General features: G+C 39.7%; 3 protein-coding genes across 3 annotated transcripts; 1 reads left to right on the top strand and 2 right to left on the bottom strand.

Annotated features, from left to right (window-relative positions):
- Positions 1–458: 458 nt before the first annotated feature.
- On the bottom strand, positions 459–7,080 carry mfrp (membrane frizzled-related protein). Its single transcript, XM_079674724.1, has 13 exons — positions 7,015–7,080; positions 5,745–5,853; positions 4,822–4,950; positions 4,390–4,560; positions 4,014–4,233; positions 3,036–3,166; positions 2,820–2,945; positions 2,664–2,740; positions 2,415–2,563; positions 2,091–2,221; positions 1,610–1,744; positions 1,290–1,417; positions 459–1,122 (listed from the first exon to the last, which is right to left on the bottom strand). Exons 1-13 carry the CDS (start codon positions 7,066–7,068, stop codon positions 898–900), a joined length of 1,785 nt encoding a protein of 594 aa, XP_079530850.1. The 5' UTR covers positions 7,069–7,080; the 3' UTR covers positions 459–897.
- Positions 7,081–8,125: 1,045 nt separating this feature from the next.
- Positions 8,126–18,700, top strand: LOC307034816 (complement C2). The gene is made up of 19 exons (XM_079673737.1): positions 8,126–8,279; positions 8,424–8,530; positions 9,280–9,427; positions 9,543–9,728; positions 10,550–10,723; positions 10,886–10,984; positions 11,122–11,264; positions 11,388–11,529; positions 11,650–11,784; positions 11,944–12,048; positions 12,217–12,354; positions 12,870–12,982; positions 13,077–13,188; positions 15,432–15,579; positions 17,119–17,192; positions 17,371–17,462; positions 18,074–18,206; positions 18,290–18,339; positions 18,426–18,700. Exons 1-19 carry the CDS (start codon positions 8,228–8,230, stop codon positions 18,600–18,602), a joined length of 2,328 nt encoding a protein of 775 aa, XP_079529863.1. The 5' UTR covers positions 8,126–8,227; the 3' UTR covers positions 18,603–18,700.
- On the bottom strand, positions 18,701–26,768 carry pnkp (polynucleotide kinase 3'-phosphatase). The gene is made up of 17 exons (XM_079673738.1): positions 26,445–26,768; positions 25,226–25,272; positions 24,299–24,577; positions 23,877–24,149; positions 22,991–23,070; positions 22,843–22,900; positions 22,620–22,727; positions 22,450–22,521; positions 22,195–22,243; positions 21,608–21,678; positions 21,309–21,401; positions 21,127–21,223; positions 20,957–21,018; positions 20,293–20,402; positions 19,611–19,698; positions 19,449–19,516; positions 18,701–19,238 (listed from the first exon to the last, which is right to left on the bottom strand). Exons 1-17 carry the CDS (start codon positions 26,563–26,565, stop codon positions 19,118–19,120), a joined length of 1,797 nt encoding a protein of 598 aa, XP_079529864.1. The 5' UTR covers positions 26,566–26,768; the 3' UTR covers positions 18,701–19,117.
- Between the last annotated feature and the right edge of the window lie 33 nt (positions 26,769–26,801).

The raw sequence follows: 26,801 nt of genomic DNA, 5'->3' as shown, positions 1-26,801 counted from the left end.
TTACATCTTATCATGTGGGCCCAGCTATAACAGATTCAGCTCATGCACATTTAGTTTAGCTTTTTATGATTCTGTACTGTTATAAATACTGAAATGATATAAGCACATCATGTGGCGTGTTGAACAATGCAATAAAGGTTATTTTTAAGGTATTCTCGTGGTGGGAGAATGACCACTTTCTTTGCTTAGTTTGTATGAGAATCACACAGAAACATGAAACTCATTTATTATAACTTTAAAGCTACTTTGCCATCATGTTCTGCATACACCACCATTTTTATATACCATAATGAGGGTCTCAGTCATGCCAGAAGTCAAACTGCTTTCATTACAACTCTTGAAACAGCTGGTGTAGTGACTTTTTAACCTTATCCATATTAAGCCACTGAGGGATGGGAACGGGAGAACTAAGTTCGGACGCGTGTTCCAGACGAAAAAACAATGTCCATACGAGTGTATATCCTTGAATATCCTTTATTTTGTTTTCCATATATATTCACCATGTTGATTGTATCCATATTGCCTTTCTGTTACCATTCAGATGAGCATTACGCCTGCCAGTCACGCTCTGATACAAACAGGTTAACACAGCTCATATCGACACGGCTTCTGCCGACACGGTCGAAAACTGTTTGCTACCGTCCCACACACCTGCATCTGATCACCCAGTGATTACATGTATACAGACTCACAAGTGAATACTCCATCTTGTGTTCAAAGTTGGAACTGCATCATTAACTAAACTTGTGCAGATCAAATTCAAACAAAGACACATGCATTTTGGCTCCAACAGCTGGTCTGAGTCAGATTCTGGCCTTCTGGCCCTCGAGCAAAGCTGCAATTCTGTGTGGAATGTCTTTATCTTTGACTATCAACACATCTGTAACTCTTGCTGCATCAAGGCAGCGAGCACTCCACGGGGTCCTGTGAGTCCGGCAGGAGGTGGCAGTTGAAGGGCCAGCTGAAGGAGAAGAGGTCCAGGGCTGGGCTGCACTGCTGCTCTGCAGAGGAGCAGACTGAGCGGCAGGGCTGGAGGACCCCACCCTGAGGGCTACACTGCGGCAGGAACATCCCGCACACCAGCCTCCGCAGGGGCTCGAAGCACGCCAGCTCCGTCAACACCTGGACAAAGAAATGCACAAAAGAGGTTTGTGTGTGTGGGATGATGAACGTCTGCCTTGAAAGAAGCTGTACATTTGTAGGAAGATGCTATAGCCGAGAAATAGGCCCAACGTTTGAAAGATCATACAGTGGCGAAAAGAAAGAGAGGTAGTGAAGATGGCTGTTACCCGGTACTGTCCCAAGAGTATGGCAGCTTCTCTCTGGTCAGCAATGGACAGCCAGATGTTTGGGAATGAGGTGAGGTTGTAGCTGAGGCCTTGACACATCTCTACCTCTATGGACTCACACGATGAAGCTGAGGGCAAGAGGAATATAAATCATCCCTTTTCTTATTTTACATGTTTGTATTCTCATATTTGGCTTTCAGAACACTTTTAGTCTCTAATAAACAAAGGTAATCTGCCGAAGTGTGGCTCTGGAAACAAAAACTACTGTATATGTGACACTAGCAGGACGCTGATCGGGGTCAGAGATAAGATGGACTCACTGAAGGTGGGGTAGGTGGAGTTACCACAGCCCTGCTCATCCGCTCCATCAGGGCAGTCGTTCCATCCATCACACAACCACTGCTGCTGGAGACACTCCCCTGTACTGCAGGAAAACTGGCTGGGACCACATGTCCCTTTAAATAAAGACAAAACACACAGGAGAGGGGTTTAAGAAGCAAAAGTATTTATGTGTAGGGAAAAGGAACAAGAATTGTGGCATCCAAGGGAGTTTACCAAAGCATCAGGTATTACTGCCAATTTTTGAAGAGAAGTTGTAGGTCATAAGGAAAGAAGGAAGCAAGGACCGGAGGGAGAGATCTTACAAAAGAGGTAGGATTTCAAGAAAATAAGGAAGGGAAGGCAAAGAAGAACAAATAGGAAGTAAAACACTAGAAGAGAGGAGGAAATATGCAAAGAAAGAGGGAGTGTGGAAAGAAAATGAAAAGTTGCACTTTATGCTTTATAGAAGCAAGAACTCACGGTCCAGTATTGACAATGCCTGGTATGTTGCGTTGAAGCCGCTGTCTGCCACTCCATCATCAGCCTCAAACACCACCGTCATGTGGGGGCCGGAGGAGGTCAGGTCAGGTGGGAAGGTGGTGCCACAAAACCTGAGATAAGACAAGTTGAAGGAAACACTGATGGATGTTATTTCTTTGGACATGTATGTTGTACAGTATATTCACTATACTGTATTTTGTTCTTTTCTTTACATGCCTGTCAGGAGTAATAATGAAAGTAAAAGCAGTTCAACTTTATAATTTGAGCTAACGTTATTGTGCATGTGGATGTAGTAGGTTTCACCTTCCCAGTACTCTTCCAGATCCAGTATTGATGCTGTCGTGTACCTCCACGTAGTCAAACTCACACACATCCTGAGTCTCCAGACTGAAGTTCCTGAAGCTCAGTGTGATGACGTGACCCTCCTCAACAGATATATACCATACGCACAACTGATGGTACACAGAACAACACCGGATTAGTGAGAAACACACGTTTCAAAGCCCTGTAAACAGAAGTGTTGTGTGTGTGTGTCTGGCTGTAAAGAATGACCTGCTGATGAGGATAAGGCCTGGGATGGTTTGGACTTGACAAGTAACCATATGGCCCGGTTTTTGGCCCTCCACATACTGTGAAAAAACAGGGTAGAAACAAAGTCCATACATTTGCTTTAAGTTCCTGTTTTTACCTTTGTTTGCATGCTCTCACCTTTGTGTTTATGGCTGCAGTTTGCCTCATCTGTTTGGTCGTGGCAGTTTATATGACCATCACAAATAGACACAGGCAGCAGACAGCGCCCTCTGTCACACATGAACTCTTCCCTGGAGCAGCTCTCTGAGAACACACACAGCATACATGCACATAAATACAAAGGGCATGAGTTAAAGAGTTCTGTATTTGCAGATGCGTACAAACAGCACTGACTGTGTCCAGGCTGGATGGCTCTGTACTGCGCAGTGAAGCCGCTGCCTGCGATGCTGCCGTCAGAGTGGAAGGTGACCCACACTGTGCTGCTGTTTGTGTTGACTGTCGGTGGCGCTACGTTACCACAGAACCTGCAGGAAGAGAATAGACCTTTTGAATAACCTTAAACCTTCGTTTGAACAATTATGGCTTTGGACGGGCCACTCAAGTCTGACCTTTATTCGACCAAGGGTTGTGGGCCAGTTATGAAACATTTTTAACATGTCATGAATAGTATTACAACCCTTGCCCAGAATGCAAGTAAGCAAAAAGGTCAACGTTTTCACATGTATCAAAATATTTCCCAGAAGCTCCCAGTACCCAGAAGCACACTTCTGTTCTGCACAGACCTTTGGTGCCATCTACCAACAATTTAAGGTATTGACTTATTTATACGGCCATTATTTAACCAGGTTTGTCCAATTGATCTTGCCAAAAGTTGCAGCAGTGCAAAGTTCAAACAATAATCAAAGAAGCATATTGTTTTGAGTAATAATCAGATAAAACCTTTGCACGCAGACAGCACTGGACACAATGCAGAGTCGTTCGGGGGAACTATCTTTTCAAGTTTAAGATCCATCTGTAGATTACAGACAGTATTTATAATGGTAATGAACCTTATCATTTTCCCTCAGAAAAGAATGTGTTCAGAAATGTTTGAAAGTTGTGCATGAATGAGGTTAATTTAATTGTTCATACCTATACACTCCAAAGTGTACTTGCAACAACACATTTCTATACGTTGCCTCTTTATCCCTCACATGTATACAACTTTGTTTTTCTACTTTAGAGTGACTGGTTGCAATCGAAACATTTCCAAGCAACCAAAAAGTTAGAGTGAAAGTTCAAAGTCTTATTAAACAGAAGCATGGGGCTTTCAAAGGAGCACACTTGGCATTGCAGTAGGCTATTCCCAGATATAGCTGGAGTGGGACCAACCTGGTTACCACAGAGCTCTGATCCTTCTGCTCCTGAACCTCCAGCCAGTCAAAGAGGCAGGGAGAAGGCCCCTCCACAGTCAGAGAGGAAATGTGGATCTGCACCACGGAGGAGGGTGGGACTCGGATCACCCACACACACAGCAAGTTGGGGGGGTAGGAGCCAGGGTGGTTTGGGGTACTGAAACTGCCCTCTGAGTCAGACAACACCCCGCCGCAACCTGAGAAGGAACACTTTATTTTAGTTACAGAAAGCAAAAGGGCCTCAAAGTAAAGAAAAACAAAATGTTATTCAGTGAGGATGGACATGAAAATGAACATGCACATTTAGTATTTTATAAAACACATTAAATGGCCATTTTATTGTAATCACTTACGTGTTTCAGGAGGTGGGATCCTAGCAGGCTGTGGTGCTGTTGTACTTTCCTGTTGACTTGTGTTGGCAGAGATTGTGGGTAGAGTAATATGTGGCGCTTCATATCCTGTATTTAGCCGATTTGGAGACGTGGTGGACATCAACTCATTCTCCACTGCCTGGCCTTTCATCTCTAAATCAGGGCCATAAAACAACAACTGTAATGGATGGAAACATTACAGGGAGACTGCCGAGAAAATGCTTATTCCAGATAGAAAAACAGTGCTGTAGGCCTATTGGTAAAGTCCTGATACAGTATGTTTTTGCATTACAAATAGGAACACATCTATGCAACCTGAATTAATAAATGTATTATTGTTCTCTCGAAAGCTGTTCGAATCAAGTTCAGGTATTTATTTTTCACTGTGACATTAGCACTGCAGCAGTAACTCACGTGTGAGGAGAAGAGCCAGCGCCAGTCCGAGGGCCGTTACCAGGAGCAGGGCAGCAGCAGAGACCGCCACCCCCCAGCCACAGCCCGGGCCCCGCAGACGCATCGCACACACCCCCAACAGACCCCAACCTGGACCGGAATTACAGGGCACACATTCAATTTATATGGGTATGTGAAGTCAGAGGCACTTGAAATGTCTACTCTTTGGCTAACAACTAATTGGTGTTACAGTATGCATCATATGTAATATTAAAGAACGCGGTCAATTTACCAAATTCTCCAAGGCTTAGACACTTTCCACAATCCGAGCAATGCTTCTCTCTCACATTTTACAATGATTTAAAGCTGAAAATACACCACTAGACTTTCCCGGGCTTTGCAACCGGACAAAATACTGCGCTAAATGTGTAATGATCCTTTTTTTGTTTGATTCATTGTTTACTGTTTTAAGTTAGTGTGATTTGTATTGCCCTTTCATGGAGTTGTTGAATTTTTGAGAAATAGATTAAAAGAATGATGACCAAATCCATCATACTTTTACTTCATTGGATGGGTAAACCCCCAAAGCACAGGGCCCTATTTCCCATGATACAACAGTGGTGTTTTTCATAAGCACAACATGCCTGCTAGTCACCCATGTCTTCTCCTCTACAGGCTTTCTTTCATAACTTTTTAAGAAAAAGAGCAAGAAAATACATTTTACAAGTGTTATCACTGACTAACCATATCCAGTGAACGGATCTTTGATCTAAAAGATCTAGAGGTTACTCCTCTGGTCTGTTAACAAACACACACTTCTGTACTACTCTTCACGAGAGTTGAATTTAAAGCCAGCAGAGTCTAGGTGATGCAATAATGTAGCTAATCCAAAACACATACACAGTCTAATCCAGCTCAAGCAGCAAGCTGATTGGCTGACTCACTAGCTGCCGGCGGTTTGATTGGTTCAGGGGTGGACGAGGATGTCCTGAATCCCTCCACCCGCTCCTCTCGCTCCCCCTCCAGCTCAAAGGCAGGGTTGCAGAACACATTCTGTGGAAAGCGCAACAGAAAGAACTAATGAAACTATCAATAAATAAACTTCATACAGTTACAAACAACATTTGTGTTATAAAGTGCTCATTTAAAAGCAAGATTGTATACATTTTAAACAATCTACACTATAATCTTATTTTGTTAAATATCAAGATGAATTAGTTAACAAAGAAATATATCATAATGTTTTGTATGTGCTTAAGGGTTTTGCCGCGGTTTTGAAGGTTGGTTGTTATGTTTTCAGCAACACAGTGCAACAGTGTTATGTTCCCTGTCAGTTTTTTTCCTTATACAATGTTTTTGGATTCATTTCACTACTGCATTAATATCTTGCATCTTACTACTGTGAGTGCTTGAAGTTGTGCTCATTTGAACTTCTTCATATACTCTGTAGTTGAATCTTTTATGAGAATAGTATAATAGCAATGCTTTTTTGTAGCTTTTCCAGCTAAACCCAGGACTTTCTTTGAATGGTAAATATATCTAGAAGAAGAGTTTTCTCTACACATGAAGGAACACTTCACCCTTCAGTGTACCAAAAACATTAAAATCAAACACATATGATACAAGATTTTACTGAACATGAAGGGTATACAAAATTGAAAAGTAAATTAAGCTGTCAGATAAAAATGTTGGAGTAACACATCCAATGAAAAGAGGAATAAGAGTGTTGAAAGCAATAAAGTAACATAACATGAAAATCGTAAGTAATAAGTAAATTAGTACGTTTTACTATTCAAAACGGTACTTGGATAATACTTAGTTACATTCCAATGCTTAACATAAAGTACTGTAACGTTTACATTGATAATGCATAAATGATAAATAGCTTTCCAGCCTAAAATGTAAACATGGTCCAAATAACAGCATAAAAGCAGGACTGAAGGCCAATGACTGTGAACTGTACATGACGAACTGGCATACAAAAGGTTCCAGGTCAACAATGTTTAAGAAATACGTATAAACAATATATTTTAGAGAGGGGGAAAAAATACCCATTAAAAAAAAGCCCTCCATTTTGAAAGCAAGAATCACAATGGACTATAAAAAGGGTCTAGTTTGCATATAGGTTGATCATTTCCTGCTTAATTTCTCAGTAACCCTGTGACCTTTTCCGCATCTCCTTCAACCATCATTCATCCTATCATCCTCGCTCACCTTGTAGATATCTGAAGAGTCTGAGTACACTGCAACTTGGCTGAGGTCAGACATCTTCGGTCCGCTGTCACTCTTTTAGAGCTTCTTAAAGAGCCTGAGGTTGTGCTAATGACATCTATGGGGACATTGTGAAGAAAGCTGTTTCTACATGAGGGAGTTTTAAAGATATGTTCCTTGGTTTTCTCAACATTGTTCACTTCTGGCTCCTACAGCACACTTCCACCTTGGTTTAGTAAGCTTACAGCCTTCACTCTTCCAGCACAGCAGAGCTCTTTGTTGGACATCCATAAATGTAATCCAGATAAAAAACAAAAGAATGAAAACAATGTAATACACGTAAAATAATTGTCAAACTCCAGTTAACAGAATATCCATGTTTGCTGCTATCCTGTAGCCTTGGGTCTGTTTTTGCAGCACTAGTCTGTATTTCTGTGTGTAGGTGAGTGGTTACAAAGGAGTTTTAGAAACTCCTTCACAGTGTTGAACAAATCCGAGTCAGCTGAGAGGACTAAGCCCCTCGGAGGAGGAGGGAGGACGGGGGAAAGGGAGATGGGGTGAGGCTGGAGGTGTGGGTCCCTGTTAAAGCTCAATAATCCCCATAATGATCTTTTAAGGTCCTAAAATGTTTTATTCACATACGTTTTCATGCCCAAACCTTGCAGGTGCATTAATACAGAAAAACAAATAGACATGAGCACAACACACACTTTAAAAGCCCATAGCATTGGCACAGAGACAGTCTTGAGTAATAATTTGGGGTTGTTAGGCATTAATAAAAACGGCATTGTGGTGAGATTAAATTTGACAATGCTGAATTAATGCAATTCATGCTGAGATTGTGAGATTAAAGACTGCATTATCAGGCTCATTGCACTTCAGTTAAGTGCCCTGATAGACTTTATTTTAAAAGGTTTGGAGAAACCCTTTATGAGACCACTCTTGACTTTAAATTAATAAGCTATGTCAAAAAGTCACCAGAGACATATTAAACTCCACAGAATCCTAAAAAGAGAACCCTTTTGCAATCAGAAATGAAAGTGAGAGCTCAAATCTGTGTTCTGACCTAAATTGCTCAATCATTTGTTCCCTGTTTGGTGCTGCTGTGTTAATGGGTAATCGGTCATCAAATAAAGCGGTTGACTGTTGTTTGATAAGGACACTCTCGCTGTGGTTTCTGTCACTCAAAGACACAAAGCACTGATAGAGTGCAGTCATGTATGTCAAACCAATACTTTGGATACTACTCTTCAGCTCTGTCCAAGAGGGTGAGCATTTCAATGTTATCTTACTGAGTGTAATTACATCCAATTTACATGGAACCATATGGCTGTTTTGACTCTTGTGTCTGTGTCCACTGTTTGATTATCCTTGCATGAAGTGATGCATGTTTATTTCTGTGTGTGCTCAAGTGTCACTGCAGGAGTATAATTATGATGATGACACATACGAGTATCCACAGCCTCTGAGCTGCTCAACCACCGAGAACATCAAAGGTGGTAATGTCACCTACTCACAGGTAAAGATAACATATTCTTCCCGCTGTGGGACTAATAAAGGATTTCCGATCTGATCCTGAGCACTGAGCTGAACATATCAGATGTATCACTGATTTTGAAGAGGACCGAAAATGTCATCACAGACACCTTTGTCACACCATGACAAATACCACCAAATATTCTCTAGTTTTATCTTCAAAATTAAATACAAAAAACGAAATAAATGTAATGCTTTGCTCTCTTTTATCGTTTTAAATGTAATATTGTTTTGGTGTTTTGGTGGTAGGTGGTCAGACCTTTTTGAATAGTTACTTCTCAATAGATAATTAAAAAAACGTGTTAAATAAATGTAAAGACCATGTGTTAATTTAATGAGGGAGAAAGTCGTTGGATAAATCCACAGTGAAAATGATTATTAACTGCAGCTCTACTCTGAACCTTAATAAAGCCTTTAATTACTTCATGACAAAAAGTCTAGGTGCTCACATTTTACACCAAAATTAAAGATGATATTGTGTATAGGCATTTGTTTCAGCTCTACCCTGATGTAGATGTTCCTTATGTATATGACAAAATCATAATATGTATAATCCAATTTTAGAAATGTAAAACAGGGACAAAGTAAGGCACAGCACTGAATTTCTCACTATGGAATGAATCATGATAAAAAAGGAACTACGAGGTCAGGGAAGTGAAAGGAATCAAGAATCCCTTTACTGGAAATCTTTCTCGATCTAGCTCCAAAAGTGACCATGTGCTTCCTCTGCAGGGAGGGATGGAGGGAAGTGTGCTGACTTATCACTGCGGCCCGGACCAATACCCTTTCCCCGTCAGCTCCAGGCTCTGCGGCGATGATGAGGAGTGGTCGGTCATGAGATCAAACAATGGAAGACAGATTTCACGGGCCATATGCAAAGGTAATAGTTTGGGTGATGATTAGCTTTGGTTTAGTATATTCAAATGTATTAACCTCTCAAGGCATCCTCTTCTCCTAACCCTTGATCCTATTTTCCACCTCTCTTCTGCTCCCAGACATCTTGTGTCCGGCTCAGCTCCAGCTGGATCACGGTGACTTCTGGCCCCGGGACCAGTGGGCCCGTGTTGGGACGACGCAGACCTTCTCCTGCCAGGAAGGGTTCACCCTGTACGGCTCAGCCCAGAGGAACTGCACCATGTCTGGGGAGTGGACAGGAACCACTCCCATCTGTGACAACCACGGTGAGGACGGACACAATAACAAACCTCACTCATGATAAAGCAGAAATCATGTGTCTGACTACAATATGGCTGCGTTTTTTCCTCTTACTACACCTCAGTGCAATATAGAATAACAAAGAATATCCACTTTAAGCACATGAGGCCCCGAGCCCCCATTATCATGTGTATTAGAGCCTATGGTACAGTGAGCATGCACTGACTAAGCTCTTGCTTACTTAGGTTTACATTGTAAAGCAGCTTTTGATGAATTTATATAATGATCCCTGTAAATAGATGTCATACAGTAGTTTACTGTGGTTACTGTGACACAAAACAGGTCACTGATTGAATTCAATGTCTTACAATACATTTCATTAAACTGGCGCTTCTTTTCGAAGCAACAACTGCAATCAAACATGAGAGTACACATTTTGAAATAATCCTGCTATTGCATTATCTTCAAATAAGCCAAACCATTTTAAGTGCTACATACAGAAATTATACTTTAAAGAAAATGTATTTTCCTGTCCAACTTGCAGTCAAAACAGATGGGTTTTCATGTTGCGACAGATAATGTGTAGACTTTCTGCTGTTTTGATATCCCTGTGGAGCTCATTCCACCATTTTGGAGCCAGTATGGCAAACAGGCATGTATTGGCATGGTGCCAAGTCCCACTCTCAGTGAGTGAGACAGCCCAAATATTTGTTTTATTACAAATAAAGTTATGTTCTGAGCATTTGAATACAAGCACAGACATACATATCTGCTCTAAATCAATGGATATAAACAAAATAAATAATAATATTCATTGTATATTCTGCTACCTGTCACCACGCTGCAGCTGACGACTGTAGTAACCCAGGCATCCCACCGGGGGCTCAGAGGTCAGAGGGTCGCTTTCAAACAGGGGAGAAAGTGATCTACCGCTGCCAGGCTGGTCTGGATCTGCTCGGGTCGGCTGAAAGGGAGTGTCTGGAGAACAGGGAGTGGAGCGGCTCAACACCACGCTGCCAAGGTGCAGAGGAGCTTTTGATGTTTTTCCTTTAAAATAACAGAAGCACATTTTTTAAGGCCAAACAATGATCTGCAGCATTGGACATCAAAGCAGTGCCAGAACAGTACACTGTGAATGATTACAATAAGATACAATCCTTGACATCTTTGTGCTTTTCTGCAGGCGCACATATGTTTGACTCCCCCAGTGTTGTGGCAGCAGCCATGGCCGGGTCCCTTGCAGGAGTCATGGATGTTATCTCACCGGACTCCAAAAAGACTGGTTAGTATGACTTGTAACAGAGATTTCAACATGACATTTCAACAGTGCATAAACAACACAACAGTTTTAACTGCAAAATCTAAGGGAACCACGCTGAATGAAACTGCAATGGTTTTTTCTTAACCTTTGCATGTTAGAATCGTCGGCGTCCTTTGCCCGCACCGTCCTTGTGTCTGAAGGCAGTCGTATAAACGTTTACATTTTACTGGACACATCAGGAAGCATCACAACGCAGGACTTTGAGTTATCCAGGAAAGCAACCATTGCTCTCATCAGAAAGGTCTGTGGGTGAAAGACAGAGACATTATTTTATTCACATTGGTGGTATCGTTTTTTCCTGTCTTCCCCTCTCAGTAGGTTTGAAACATATAGACCACATGTATTTTCTGTATTTTCCTTTTAGTTGGACAGCTACGAGGTTCAGCTGAGGTTCCATGTGTTGTCATTTGCCACTATGGTAAAAGACATTGTAGACATCACACACTCGGATATCAGTGGAAACATTGACGACGTCATTTGGAATCTGGAGGGTTTCAACTATACCAGTAGGACTGTCCTCATTCATTCGCTTCAAGCTTTCATCTAATGACCAGGCTACAGCCGTGATGCACCATGTGTTTAATAGTCCAAGAAATGTCCTATCTTTTGCATCTGTACATCTGCAGGCCATGGGCGTAAGACAGGAACTAACCTCTACGCTGCCCTCTATCGAGTCAGTGAGAAGATCAACTTCCTCAAGCTAAACAGTGCCAACAACCATTTTAATGAGACTCAAAACATCATAATTATAGAAACAGATGGTAAAAACACAGACAAATGTCTTAGAACAACATATTTTGAGCATCTCCAGCTCATGAAAATATTTTACAACCCATTAGAGCTTGTAAGACATAATAAGAGGGTTAACTTTAGGATACAGTGAAGGTGTTCATACCCTCTTTATGTCTTTCTGCCTGCAGGTTACTCCAACACAGGCAAAAAGCCTGAGATTGCCCTGGCCCAAATCCGGAGTCTGCTAGGTTACAGAGACCAAACCAGTGATAACACAGATGAAACCAAGCTGGGTATCAAGATTTAAGAATGTTTTTTAATAAATGTTTTAATGGACCATGTACAATAGTTCGTTTAACTGTGCATCATAAACCTAGCATGGAAAGTTAGTTTTAGTGTGTGGTTGTGTGTTGACATGGTTGCTTTGCCTATTATAAGAAATGTTGTGTGTCTGTTTGCAGATGTCTATGTATTTGGTATTGGCAGCAAAGTAAACAAAGATCAGCTGAACTCCTTAGCCTCAAAGAAACGTGGTGAGAAGCACTTATTCGTTGTGAAAGACTACCAAATACTTGGAGAGGTGTTCAACAGCATCATAAGTAAGTGGGAGATCACTCTTGGACAGATTTCAGCTCTAAAGTCAGAAGAAGATTAACATTTGAGAACATCAAATATACAAAGGCCCTGAAAGGCAAAGGAGAAAATCAATCTGTCATTGTATTTTTTTAGCTTAATTATTTAATTTTCTGTGTTTATTGAAAAATAAACGTTTGTCGGGATGAGTGTTCATTATTGTTGTCATACTAAATTCAACCACAAGTGACCTTATTGCTCCACAGAATAAATACAACAACAAAGAGGACTAAGAAAATACTCCTGTTTTTCAAATGCATAAATAATTATAATTTGAGAAACAATCTTGGCATTTTTTACCTGCCTATCTTTTCGCACATTTGTTTCACAGATAAAGAATATTATTTGAGGAATTTAAACACATGCTAAAACAATTGAGAGCCGACTATATTCCCCCTTGCCTTTCCGGCTATCCAAAAAAAAAAATCATACCGATATTTGAGTTACTTAAGTCTAACCATTAAAATGTCTCATAATCCAGGTGACAAGAGTGTGACCATGTGTGGGATAGCTCAGGAATGGGAGGAGCATACCTCCATAAAGCATAAAACCCTCACCAGACCCTGGCATGTCACCGTGGAAACAATCAATAAGGTCAGTCTAAGTCTAAGGTCAGTCACTAAAATCATAATGGAGACTTTATATTTCAAATTGGATTTTCACACAATAAAACTTTTCTTTCTTATAGATAGCGCCAGCGTGTGTTGGATCCATTGTGAGCCAGAACTGGGTGCTGACAGCTGCTCACTGCTTCGCTAGGGCGAGCACAGAAGAGCCTCCGAAGGTGCACATTGGTTATGGTCAGTGTCATCAAAGGAACATCTTTTAAAGATTAAAAAAAAACATAGTATAGTATATTCAAATTGTCGGAAAAAACGACATAGTATAGTACTTCCAAAATATTGGAAATAATAACATAGTATATAGTATGTTGAAAATATGCAAACAAACGACATGGAATAGTGTATTGAAAAATTGCATAGTACATATCAACAAATAGAAAACTAATCAACAAATAAACAAGTCGCACATAGTCTAGCGGTTAGGATTCCTGGTTTTCACCCAGACGGCCCCGGTTTCTTTAATTTATTTTGTATTTATTTATTCACAAGTGTCAATAAAAATACAACTACAATCATACGACATAATGGAGATATGTGTAATGTCCCAATTACCTATAGGAAGCTTGAGAATAGGGCCCCAGACAATCAATCAATCAATGTTTATTTATATAGCCCAATATCACAAATGTTACATTTGTCTCAGTGGACTTCACAGTTTGTACAGAATATCAGTATGACAATACGACACCCTCTGTCCTTAGACCCTCACATCGTACAAGGAAAAACCTCCAGAGAAAACCCACAGTTTAAAGGGAAAAATGGGAGAAACCTCAGGGAGAGCAACAGAGGAGGGATCCCTCTCCCAGGACGGACAGACGTGCAATAGATGCCGTGTGTAAATTGAAAAGATAATACATTTGCAACATAGGTAGTCCAAATGTTTGGAAATGCATGTGTCTATAATAAGAAGATGAATCCATGAGTATATCCATCCAGGACTTATGATCCAGGACCACAGCCACGACTCAAGATCCAGGACTCGCAATCCATGACACAGGACCGCAGGATCATCCATGACTCCGGATCCCAGCGTATATAGACACCAAAAAGAAAGACATTTGGGGAAGCTGGGTTAATCGGAACATGAGAGTACACAGGTATAGACAGAGAGAAGGAAGAAGTAAGATGTCCCCTGACAAACTAAGCCTATATCAGCAAAACTAGGGGCTGAATCTAATCAGCCCTAACTATAAGCTTTATCAAAAAGGAAGTTCTTAAGCGCACTCTTAAAAACGGATAGGCTGTCTGCCGCCCGAACACAAACTGGAAGCTGATTCCACAAATGTGGAGCTTGATAAGAAAAGGCTCTGGCTCCCATTGTACTATTAGAGACTCTAGGAACAACCAACAACCGTGCATTCTTGGAACGCAATGCCCTAGTAGGACAGTAGGGTATAATGAGTTCTTTAAGGTAAGATGACTCCTGCCCATTAAGGGCTTTGTAGGCGAGAAGAAGAATTTTAAATTCTATCCTGTGTTCTATAGGGAGCCAGTGTAAGGCAGCCAGAACAGGAGTAATGTGGTCCCTTTTCCTAACTCTGGTTAGTACACGAGCTGCAGCATTTTGAATCAGCTGAAGCGACTTGACTGACTTCTTGGTACACCCTGATAATAAGGAGTTACAATAATCCAGCCTTGAAGTAACAAATGCATGGACTAGTTTCTCTGCATCGTTTTGAGGCAAGATATGCCTGATTTTTGCAATGTTACGTAGATGGAAGTAGGCGGTCCTTGAAATGGATTTTATGTGGGTGTTAAAGGATAAATCCTGATCAAATATAACACCAAGATTCCTTACAGTCTCACTGGAGGCAAAATTAATGCCATCCATAGTTAATATATCTTTAGATAATTTGTTTCGTAGATTCTTCGGGCCAAGTACAATAACTTCAGTTTTGGTCGTGTTTAACATCAACAAATTTAAGGTCATCCACGTTTTTAAGTCCTTGAGGCAGTCTTGAATTTTATTTAGATGATTAATTTCATCAGGCTTGATTGATAAATATAGTTGAGTATCATCCGCATAACAATGAAAGTTTACAGAATGATTCCTTATAATATTGCCTAACGGAAGCATATATAGGGTGAACAAAATAGGTCCAAGCACTGAGCCCCACAATGAACATAAAGTATTTAGATATCATTTATACAGTACATATATAATTGAGAGAGTTCATGTGTTTTGCAGAAACATTACAACCCAACCCGTTCAATTCCCGGTATGGGAACAGGGTTGAAAATGTGCAAAAGAATCGACATAGTTGAAATTGTCAGAAAAAGAATACAATGGGATTTCTGGCATTAGTTTTCTCGAGTCAAAACATAAACTCTCCAAGTGTTATTGCCTACAGTAACAGATTGTGTCTAGATAGATTTTCTATTAACGTCATGAAATGACAAGCTGCTTCTTTGGCTCACAGGTGAGGGCAGGGAGGTTTCCGAGAGGGTGATCATGCACCCCGAGTACAACATCAGGGCGCTCAAACACAGAAACGTATCGGAGTTCTACGACTACGATGTAGCTCTGGTTCAGGTGACCAAGAGTATCCCGCTTTCATGGAAAGCCAGGTAAGAAAGCAGGAGGAAAAAATGTTGTTAGACACAAGTGATACAGCCAAGAAAAGGGTGTAGTGCCAAAAAATGAGCTTTTTCATTATTACTTAATCATTTTATTTACAAGACATTTCTTTCTTTTTTATGTTATGGTTTATTTATTTTTTTATTACTTAATACTTTACATTTGATTTGATTTGTATTGATGTTGTTGTCTAATTGTATGTCAGTACAGCAAGTCCTAAAATGTTTTCTTTCAGTTTTTACTGTGTACAAGCAAACAAGTACATTGTAACTACTTTTGAAAAATGTTGGAGAAAAAAACCTACTATTGGCCCATAATGGTGTAGCTAAAAAAGGGAATTAACCTGTTAAGCCCCAAGCCTGTTTTTTTAGGTCTCAGCCTCGAAAATGACATTCCCAGAACAAATGACTATATCTTCACTTCTAAAAGGGGTAAATTAATCATCTTTTTTCTCAAAGCAATGATAAACCTGTGAGTTGGATGTAGAAAAGTCAAAATCAGTTTAGATTTTTTTTATTTTAAAGTAAATTCAGATTGAACATAGTAAAAAAAATATAAATTATAGTGTCCGTCTAAAAAAAAACTTTTTGAATCCAAACTATAACATATAATAAGTACCCTGTATCAAGATTGATGCAAAACAACATTTGACCTTTTTAGAGAGGTTTTGCAACAAAAAACCCCACTTCTGGGGTCATTTGCCCTATCTCTGGCCCCCCTCGGTCGATTTTGATGATTGACACCTCTTTTGAACCGTTAGAGCCAATAAAATTGAGTGGAAGTTCCTAAATCCATCTAAACATTTCCATTGAGGAGTGAGTGATACACACGCAGTTTGCCCAACACCGGAAGCTGGGTCGTAGCTCTAATAGCATCAAATGTGAAATCTCAGTTTTTGACAAAAATGGAAGGATGGATTATCAGTAATCATTTCAAAGTGACAGACACATTGGATTAACCTTCAGTAGCGTTTTTCTCGTTTTAATGCCATTGAACACAACTTTTGATCAGAAAAACAGCAAAGATAAGACTATTTGCTCAGTAAAGCTACGCTGTGTGTTGTCTGGGCTTTGCCTGAGTTGCCGCGAGAATCTCAGCTTTCTATATATATATATATCTTGTTTGTGCAGATCCGATTAGTAATTAAGTATTTCTACCGTGAGTTCTGTGCTAAGTGCGTTCGCATTTTTTCGCTCAGGGCTCATTTAGATGCTTCTCGTAAGACTTGTGTTTTGTTTCGGTAAAAATGGTTCGTATCTTCAGTTAGAGCGTCTTCCCGTTAGTTGGGTATGACACAATCATAGTTGGTTAAATGTTAAGAAGCCCTCAGACGCTGGTTCTTGCAGATGTTGCGTTTTTGCCCCGGCCCGTGGATCCGTGCAACAGGATAATGAATGCAACTATAAACGTCCCTTAGGGTGAGTGTTGACTGTGTGTGTGTGTGTGTGTGTGTGTGTGTGTGTGTGTGTGTGTGTGTGTGTGTGTGTGTGTGTGTGTGTGTGTGTGTGTGTGTGTGTGTCACACTCCAGGCCTATCTGCTTGCCATGTACTGTGGCAGCCAGCAGAGCCATGAAGAGAGTCAACTCCACCTGTCAGCAGCACAGTAAGTGACCTTTGGACTGCACAGAAGCATTCATATTACTAGGAGTATAAAATATATATTGCAACAATGTTAAATTGTAATTATTTGTAATAAAACGTAGAATTCAGACTCGGAATTCAAAAAGAAAATCCTGAAAGATCCCTTAGCATTTTAATACAAAATGTATCTGTCGATACAGGGAAGGAACTACTACCGCACGAGGAGACGGCCGCCTTTTTCATCCATAAGAACGACAAAGTCAAACAAACACATATCCAGATGGAGAGTCAGGTGAGTGACAGTCGATGAAAAGACTGGGCTGCATTAAAGCTCACACTCAATTAATAATGTGGAGGCAGTGGTGAGTTGTGCTTAGTACACTAAGTATATTTAATACTGTACTTATATACTATTTTGAGGTACTTGTACTTAAGTATTTCTATTTTATGCTTTTTTAAACTTCTACTGAATTACATTTGAGAGGAAAATATTGAACATTTACTCCACTACATTCATTTGAACCTAAATAACTAGAAACTTCTAAAATATAAAACATGTTTTGCTGATGTGATGCCGTACTATACTATATTATTATATAAGTGTTGTACAAGGTAAAATACGTGTAAATTGGCTACACATTGATGAACAGCATTAATACATAATTGCCAGCGATAGAATTGAAAATTATATTTAAAAAAAGATCTATATGAGTGCTACTGTTTAATACTATATATACATTTAATGATAATACTTAAATGTTTTTACTTAAGGACTTTTAATTGTAATTAGTGTTTCCATCTATTTTTACTTAAGAATCCCACTCCTTTTCTTAGCACTGCCTTGAGGATATACTTCTGTTTTATTGCGAAAGTGTTGAAATGTAACTCGTTTTCTGTCTGCAGAGACCCAGCTGTGTGGAGAAGGCGAGGCAAACACTCAAAGACCCCACCAATGTGACTTTGGATGAGTACATACCGGACAGATTCCTGTGTACTGGGGGGTCCACAGCATACAAGGACCCCATCACCTGTAAAGGTTTGGACTCCGCACTTACTGTATCTCTCTGCCACAGTTTGACCAACATGGGATTCACATTAATGTTGTCTCTTTTCTTTAAGGGGACTCTGGTGGATCCCTTTATCTGCAAAAAAGAAAGCGTTACTTTCAGGTCAATAAGAGGTTATTTCTTATCAAACAACTTATTTTTTCCAATCCGAATCATATTATAGACGTTTTTCCTACTTTCATCTCCAGGTGGGAGTTGTGAGCTGGGGCACCACAAACATATGTGACGCAGGCCTCAGCGGGACCAGCGACAATCCGCCTCCCGATGCACGAGACTTTCACATCGACCTTTTCAAGATAATGCCGTGGCTGAAAGAGCATCTGGGTCAAGAGATCCAGTTCCTGCCCGAGTTCGAACACCAATAATCCATCAGCTGAGAACCGCCAAGATTTACGCCAAAATAACAAAATGCCGTTTTCAATATAGCTCACACAGGAATAAAGGACAATCGTAGAGAGTGCTATCAAGTGTTTTCCAAAACTTTATTGTCCAACAGAAAACTGTTAATTCACTCAGAAGGACGTCCTTATCATACAGGATATAAAAAACAAACATTCCTCTTTTTAACACTGAATTATTTATATACTGAACATGTATAACATATGCATGAAACTAGGCAGATATATCATATGGAAATATATCTGTACATTGACATAATAATGTAGATCAAACACTGATTTAATCCAAGTTTAGTTACCATTACAGGTCTTATATCATTGTTGTAGTTCGCCATTCAGATTGCATAATACTGTGAGCAATGACAATCAGCTCTGCACAAATCTCAGATCTCACACCTCAGCTGCTTCACTGGCTGTTATCTCTATTTTTGCTGTGGCAGGGAGAATGTGGAGGTCAAAGTTGTTAGAAGCCTATCCTCCAATCAGCCCTCAGAAAACTGCCTGAACAGGATTTCTGATTGGCTGTCTTTAAAGTTTGGCACAAAGTGGATCTGGAGGATCTCGGAGAATCCCTCGGAGAGAGCAGGAGCCAGAAAGTGTTTCCTGTCCAGAAAGAGATTCAGATCAGTACCAGAGCCACTAGCAGTACAACTATTACCAAGATTAAGTTTGTTTTTTCATAACAGGAAGCAAAGAAGAAGAATCTGTGTAGCATGCATTTAGCTAGATTTACTTAACCTCAGTGCTTTAGTTTTAAGCTTTTTTGCACAAGAAACGGATACGTTTAGAGGAAACATCGTCAGTGTCACTCACTTGAAGCTGTGGAAAATCATGTCATTGACCTTCATATGTTTGCTCTCTGATGGATTCATCTCTCGGAACTGAAAACAAAATGTGCATGAATAAAAACACTGGTGAACAAATACAGGATAAAGCAACCAAAAAGTGAAGAGTGAGTTTAAAGGAGAGTCATACTCTGTTGTTGTGTTTGGCTTGCTCCAGAGAGGCGGAGAAGTGGAAACAGCGACACAGCACTCCGGCTGCCTTGGCGACGTCCACATATCTGTCACACAAAACATGAAAAGTGTTTCGACACAGATTGGGTTTAATGTGGGTTAAAATAAATGAAGAGGATTATCATTTAATCAAAAATATTTACAGAATGCAGCTTTAGTGGCCAGGATCATGACATGCAGTATTGAAAACGATCAATTTTAAAAAAGACATTTCCTACAAGGTTTATATTTTTAACATTTTGAAAATGTGATGATTAGATAAACATTTTGACACTTCAGCTGTTTGGTATGACAATCATTTTTCAACAAAAAAGAAAAGGGTTTGATTCGTTCTTTGTTATGAGATAAGGTGTATTGTTTCATGACCTACAATCTCTACTACCATCCCTGTTTTTGTGGTATCTCTGTTGGCTGAGATCCAATACTCGCTAACAAACCTAATTACTATCCCATTTTTTTTTGTGCAACCCTACATCATTTCTCTGTCCTTAGCTGACACAAATTGGGATACAGCTCTAAATTGGGCTTGTGCTGTCCGCTGGTCCATTCAAACTGGCTAAAAACTCAACTAATACTTACAGGGAGCTTGAATGCTTTTTGCCAAGAGTTTGGTCAATAATTGAGTTTCAGTTTTGCTTTACCGTTTGCGAGACTCCGGGTCTGGGTTGGTGTTGTCCACGACGACGCTGCGGCCCTCCTTCAGAGAACGCTCACATAATGTCACACAGCTCTGCCACGAACCGATTGTGTCCTGATACAAAGCATCAATAGTGCTGGGTCAGAACATGTCAGGGAAGACTAACAGAAGTGCCCACAGTATGGTATAAAACAACAGTACTCAAATGTGTCTAAACCGTGAGGTTCTCATCATTATTGCGATACAATCGTTAAAACAGTTACAAACTTGAGTATCAAATATGCCATCAGGGTAGGAAATAAACAAAGTAAACAAACAATAATATTATGTAGAAAACCAGTGGTGAAAGAAGTATTCCTTACATTTGAGAAGCAAAAATGACGCTTTTTAACACTAACAACTGAAAAGATCAAAATGGTTCCCTTTAATTCATATAGGCTAATCATTAAAGAAGCATTTGTCGGTCTATTAATTTATAAGACATTTGTTACAATATACACCTCGAAAATGTAGCACAGTAAAAGTATACATTGTAAAAGTATCTCAAATTTGTAGTTAAGTAAAAGTAAATGCACTTAGTGACTTATCACCACTGTATAAAAACAGATGCTCTGAACGCATTCAGTACTGGGGAAGAACAGGAGCCCTGTTTATTAAGATCCACTCACCCTGTTGACGTAAACATAGCCTTTGGGAACGACGTGGGTGTTGAAGAATGTGGATTTACCAGCTGTGCAACGAGGAAGCAGAGGAAAGAATATTAGATTTAACTGCTGAGAAACCTTGGTGGGAGGAGAGAACAGAAAAGGTGAAATATACACAACGCTTCTCCTCTTACATGCAGGGAAGCCCACCGCGACAATGACTTCTGTCTTGCTGGAGGTTAATGAGGCAGTCGGGGGGTCGTAGAGTCTCGCAGTGGAGTCAATTGTCCTCTAGAAAGGTCCAGGTAAAGAAACATTTTTAACAGAATCAGATCAAACCGACAAATGTAATGTCATAACTAAAAATTGTACTCACAGGGTCAAAATGAGGCAGGCTGTAGGGGGCGCTCTTCCATCCCAGGAAATACTCCTCTGGGGTGTGAAACTGTAACCCAATGTTCAGAGCAAACTAGAAAACAAGAAGGAAGACTGTAGTGGGCACATAAAGCTCACATTGTGTCAGTGGTGTGCAGCATTTCCACATGAATGGGTCATAAGAAACATTGAGTCATGTGCATGATGTTTTAATGACATTTAAGAAAAAAACATAAAACGTCATGGCAGTAGGAGGAAGAGGAGGAACTGCACAAAGCAGTAAACAATATATAAACTTACTATTCTGTCACTGCAGGAGAAATCCTTCTTCTTCCTCCCTGGAGCCCAGTTCTCCGGCCTACCTGCAGCGTCTGTGCACAAAGGTAAAGTCATAAGCTGTGTGCATGTTTGGGATTTTCAAGTTGTTCATTCTTCATCATTTCTTGGCTTGAGGGATAGATTCAGATCTAGGCATCACATTGTCTGTCAAAGGGGACATCGTCTGCTCTTTTTCAGGTTTATATTTGTATTTTGTGTTTCTACTGTGACATGTTGAAAAAGCTCTTTATTTTCCTCACACTGCCTGTGCTGCAGCACCTCTTTTCACCCTTTGTAGACCGTTTACATGCACACAAAAACCTATATACACCATACTAGAGGAGAGGGAAAACCCGAAAAGCACAACAGGGCCCCTTTAAGTGTAGTTTTAGTATTAGGCCAATAACAGTGAACACAAAGTTATGTTTTGAAAACAAAAATAAATACATGTGTATGTGTGTGTCCTTCTCTGTCATACCGTACCTAATAACTGGGAACACGTTTGGCAACCTTTAAGCATGGAATGTTCATCACCATGGCAACATTACTTCACGCCCACCCTAACTCACCTCCCACATAAAAGGTCTGTGTCTTGTCAACAGTCACGCCATCATTCGCCTGAGTAGGAAACACAAGCAAAGACAAAGATCAGAAATAGACTATTGTCAAACCTGAACATACAGCTCCGGGGCTAAAGGGCGGCTCCTATGACTCAGCTTAAATGAGTCCAGAAGTTTAGACTTTGCACAATGCAAACCGTCTCTGAGGTTTACTTCTGAAATAACATGGCAGGGTGTGTGTTCATGCGACTCCCAAACATTTACCTTGTCGCACAAGTGGTTCCACATTCCCATCACTGGTTTCCTGTATATACCAGAACCGGCTGCTACAAACACCTGAAACACAGACATTGTGGGGATACAATAACCTCTTTTTTTACAATATTAGGAAAAAGATTGCTTCATGAATTTAATTAACACACAACACAACCAACCTGCACAGGTAGCTGCAGCTTGGTGAGGATGTCCTCCACTTTAGACTTGAAGACTTCTGGTTTCAGTTTGCCTCTAGCAATGCCCATCTGGTTGGTGAAGAACACCACCTATAAAAACAAAGGCAGGTAGACTAGGTACACTTTTGTTACATATTTCACAGGTTATCATCTTCTAAACTGCACTATATTGTAATTGCAACTGTTGCGTCTTGACTCTCCTCACCTTGTATCCTTTCTTAAGCAGGCTGGCCAGCCTGGGCTGAATCTCAGGATACAAAATCCTGTAAATTAAATCCATAAATAAATATGACAATCCATGATATGATGATGAGTAACTATTTCAAATAGTCCATTAAGGAGTGCAGACATACCTCCAGTCATCTGGCGAAGTGGGAAAGACTTTACCAGACTTGGTAGTGATGATGCAACCATCTATGTCAAACCCAGCAATCTGGAGGAAGACAACGAGAGGAATGTTCCGCGATTACACTTCAGCTGCACCAGAAATCATGTAAGGTGATATAAGTAAAACCTTATCAAGATCAGAAATTGGTTTATTGCCAAGTAGGTTGGTGTTTTGGTGTAGAAAATAATCAATTAAAATATGAAAAGGAAATTAAAAAAACACTGGAAAAAATATGTCGACAATAAAAAATGACCACAACATATATTCAAATTGACAATTTGAATCAGGAAGTGAACAGATGTTTTTATAGTGGACATTTCTGTGTTTAAAAAACAACAGCTGTTAAGGTTTTATTACGTCACTTCCTGTGACTAAAGATGATGCTGTACTAAACTCAAAATGAATGTAACTACAGCTAATAATTATTTGTATTATTGATTAAAATAAGGAATATTTTTGGATTTTTAATATATAAGAAATATATGAATTGTACTGTCCAACCAACAGTCCAATAAGTTATTCAATTTACAATGATATAAATATATTTTGCTTAGCTTATTTGTGCAACCAATACATTAACAGACATATCGTTGATTGATCTACAGTGGCAGAACTAGCATTTGCTATAATTGTGATTTGTATTCAATGGCTGATTTTTGAGATAACATGACAAGAGTTTTTTTAATTAAATATTTCTGCAATATTTCCTATTTTATGAAAAGGGCCAACATTTTATTTGAAACGATAACATTGAAACATCAGGTTACTTACCACAACACTGTTTGATTTTCTGACCTTAGAAACTAAAGAAATACTAAATTTAAAAAAAAGCTCATTGCAAGAAGTCCCACCTTGTCACTTCCTGCGACACCAGCAGCAGTGTAGAGCATCAGATTGCCGATCTGCTGCCAGCTGCTCTTGAGACAGCCTTTCGAAGATGATGAAGATGATGAAGGCTGTGTGCTATTACTCCTCTCTGCTATTGACTTCTCTGCCCACGACTGCAGCTGCTTGAGCTTTTCATCAGCCATTCTCTCCTCCTCATCATCCTCCTCTTCCTCATCTCTTCTTCGGCGTTTAACTTCAGGGCTGCCCCTCTCTGGACTCAGCTTTCTTTTAGACGACTAAACAGAAAAATAAATTAAAATACACTTATTTTCACCAGCTTGACTTCCATTTATTTTAGTAAACGTTATTTTTGCTGGAATAAGCAAACTATGATACATGTGAAAAAGAAACTAAATGGATTTGAACACAGTGACAGAGGGGATACCTTCGTAGGAGATTTAGAACAGAAATCCTTTATACTGCGCTGGACATTTGGACTGGACTGTGCCTCTTTCTCGTGCCCGTTTCTTCCTCCTTTTGTCTTATCTGTGGCTTTAAGTCCTTTTCGTGATTCGTTGGCGGCTGATCCGTTTGGGCTCACAGAGTAGCGCAGTTTAAACGGGTACTTCTGATCTACCAGGAAGATGGTGCCTCCATGGGTAAGTTTACCTGACTGGCTTCGACCCAGCTTCTTATCATCCAAGAAACTGGGATTGGGACCCAGCTGTGAAAAGAAGAAAATTGAAATGTATGGACATTAAACTGGAGTCTTTGTCCAGATACTGTGAGGTTATAGTGCGGTGAGGTGAGCTGACATAAGGTTTTCAGTCAAAATGACGAAGCTGACGCTTGTTGTGACAAATAATTACTCTCTGTCTCTCTCAGTTTTTTTGTCAATCATACGCGACTTGAGTTTAACATGTTAAATATGTGTCATAGGGGAGTTTGAGCTGTTTATGCTAGTTATCGCTATAATAGCTTGCAGGCACTGAAAAGTGTTACATTACTAGGGTTATTTTATTTATTCACATTTAAATATCAACACTTGTTTTCTCTGTTGCACCTTAGTACTTTGCTGAAGGCCTGTCCTCAGTAAACAGAGGAAATATCTGTGGGTAACAGTAGTGAATATGAATATAATAATTAGTTATTATTTGTGATTCCACCTCGTGCCCAAGTATCCCACATGCGCACCAGGGGAGTCTTGTCAGGAAGTACATACTTGACAATGCTGGGTCAGCCCAAATCTCCTGCCAGTGTTGTCTAGTGTGTCGAGCAGTGGTGTTTTTCTAGTCGGAGAGCTTCACAGGGAGACTAACTGAACTATAAACTGAGATATGTGGGTGGGGCTTAAGTGTTTTTGTTGTCATACCTGTGTAACAAGCACATCCTGGTCTGCATAGCAAGCCACCACCTTCACTGAAATAAAAAGGGATTAGTATTATCATATAAACATACAGACACACACATATTTGGCTTTTGATTTAGAGCTGAAAACATAAGTAAACTCATTTATAACAACTTGATAATTATTTTGTAGTTTAAGTCACTATTTATTAAACAACACTGCGAAAAGAGATTTTTTAAATAGTTGTTTAAAACAAGGTTCCAGATTACAATTCACCAATAATTTACCACTTGAAAGACACAAAACTAATGTTCAATACCTTTGCACTAAATTGCCCATATTAGGGGAAATTATAATAAATGTATCTTATGTGACATAATTACTGGACGAATAGGACACTACCAGTTTTATTGGTTTTTACTATAAGTTCGTTTTTTATTAAACACTTTATGGCTCAAAAACCATAAAGAAATATATTACTGTTTGGAACATCTCTCTTTACATGTTATTTAGGTGCTATTTCATAATAGTGTTGTTGTGAAAATTCAGATGTTTCTCTATTAAAAGTATGATTTTTTGAATAATAGCTTCCAATGTCCTGTGTGATAGTGTGATACCACACTCGACACACAAGCCACATATTCTTTTATTGGATTGTAGTGCTATCTCTGTTTTAAATGCATATTTTAATGCAGTTTTTTATTGAATACTCTTGGTTTTTTCAACAACTTTCATGCTATGTGACCCAGTCAGTCTAAATTCAGAATTGTAATACTACATTATACACAGTCTATGATTACTACACATGAAAAGTAGGACACACCTCTTTTTTTTGGATCCAAGTGCATTTTCATATGATTTTTTTAATGAAATGAAAGTAAATAATAAGTTTAATTGATGTGAACTATTTAGCAAGGAGTTATTGAAAATAACATTGTTTTTGTTTCATTGGATTGGTCAGTCTGAAACGGATTAATAAAACCACATTGACTGTCGAATATCAAACCTAAAACTTCAAAATCACTTTAGAGCCATGCAAATTGAAAATTAAAAACCGATAGTGGAATAAGACGAGTTTAAAATCTCAGAATAAATGTTGTACTGCAAAAAGTATTATTATTTGATTTAAGAAATCATAGTTGCAGCAGACCTGCAGCTTAATAGACTCAATTTGACAATAAATTGCCCGCGCGTACTGTCACAAGGGGAAGCACCAATGCCTTTACTTTGACATTTTCCTCACCTTGGTGCCTGGAACATTTCTTGTCGGTGACCCCCGTGTCAGGCCCCCGGCCCAGAATCACTGCTCGTCGGTCCTCCAGAGGGACCCGGGCTCCGGAGGGACCAACCAGCAAACACGACATGCGAGCGGGCACCTGCACAGCAATACTGCCGCTTTACTCTGAACAATACACAATGTGCAATGTCTGAAGGACTCGCTGCATGAATAGTTCAAACATAGAAGTTTTACTTAACGCAACAAGGGGGCTGTGTATATTAATAAATATGCAACATTACTAGTTTCGCCCCAACTTCTTTGTTACTGAGTTGCTTGTTTGAGTGAAGGAAAAACGAACCGGATGGAGCATGTTTTGCAGTC

Source organism: Notothenia rossii (genome assembly GCF_949606895.1).
Source record: "Notothenia rossii genome assembly, chromosome: 4".
NCBI classification, from domain to species: domain Eukaryota; kingdom Metazoa; phylum Chordata; class Actinopteri; order Perciformes; family Nototheniidae; genus Notothenia; species Notothenia rossii.
Note: the sequence above shows the minus strand (reverse complement) of the source record. Positions and strands in the feature narration are given on the sequence as shown.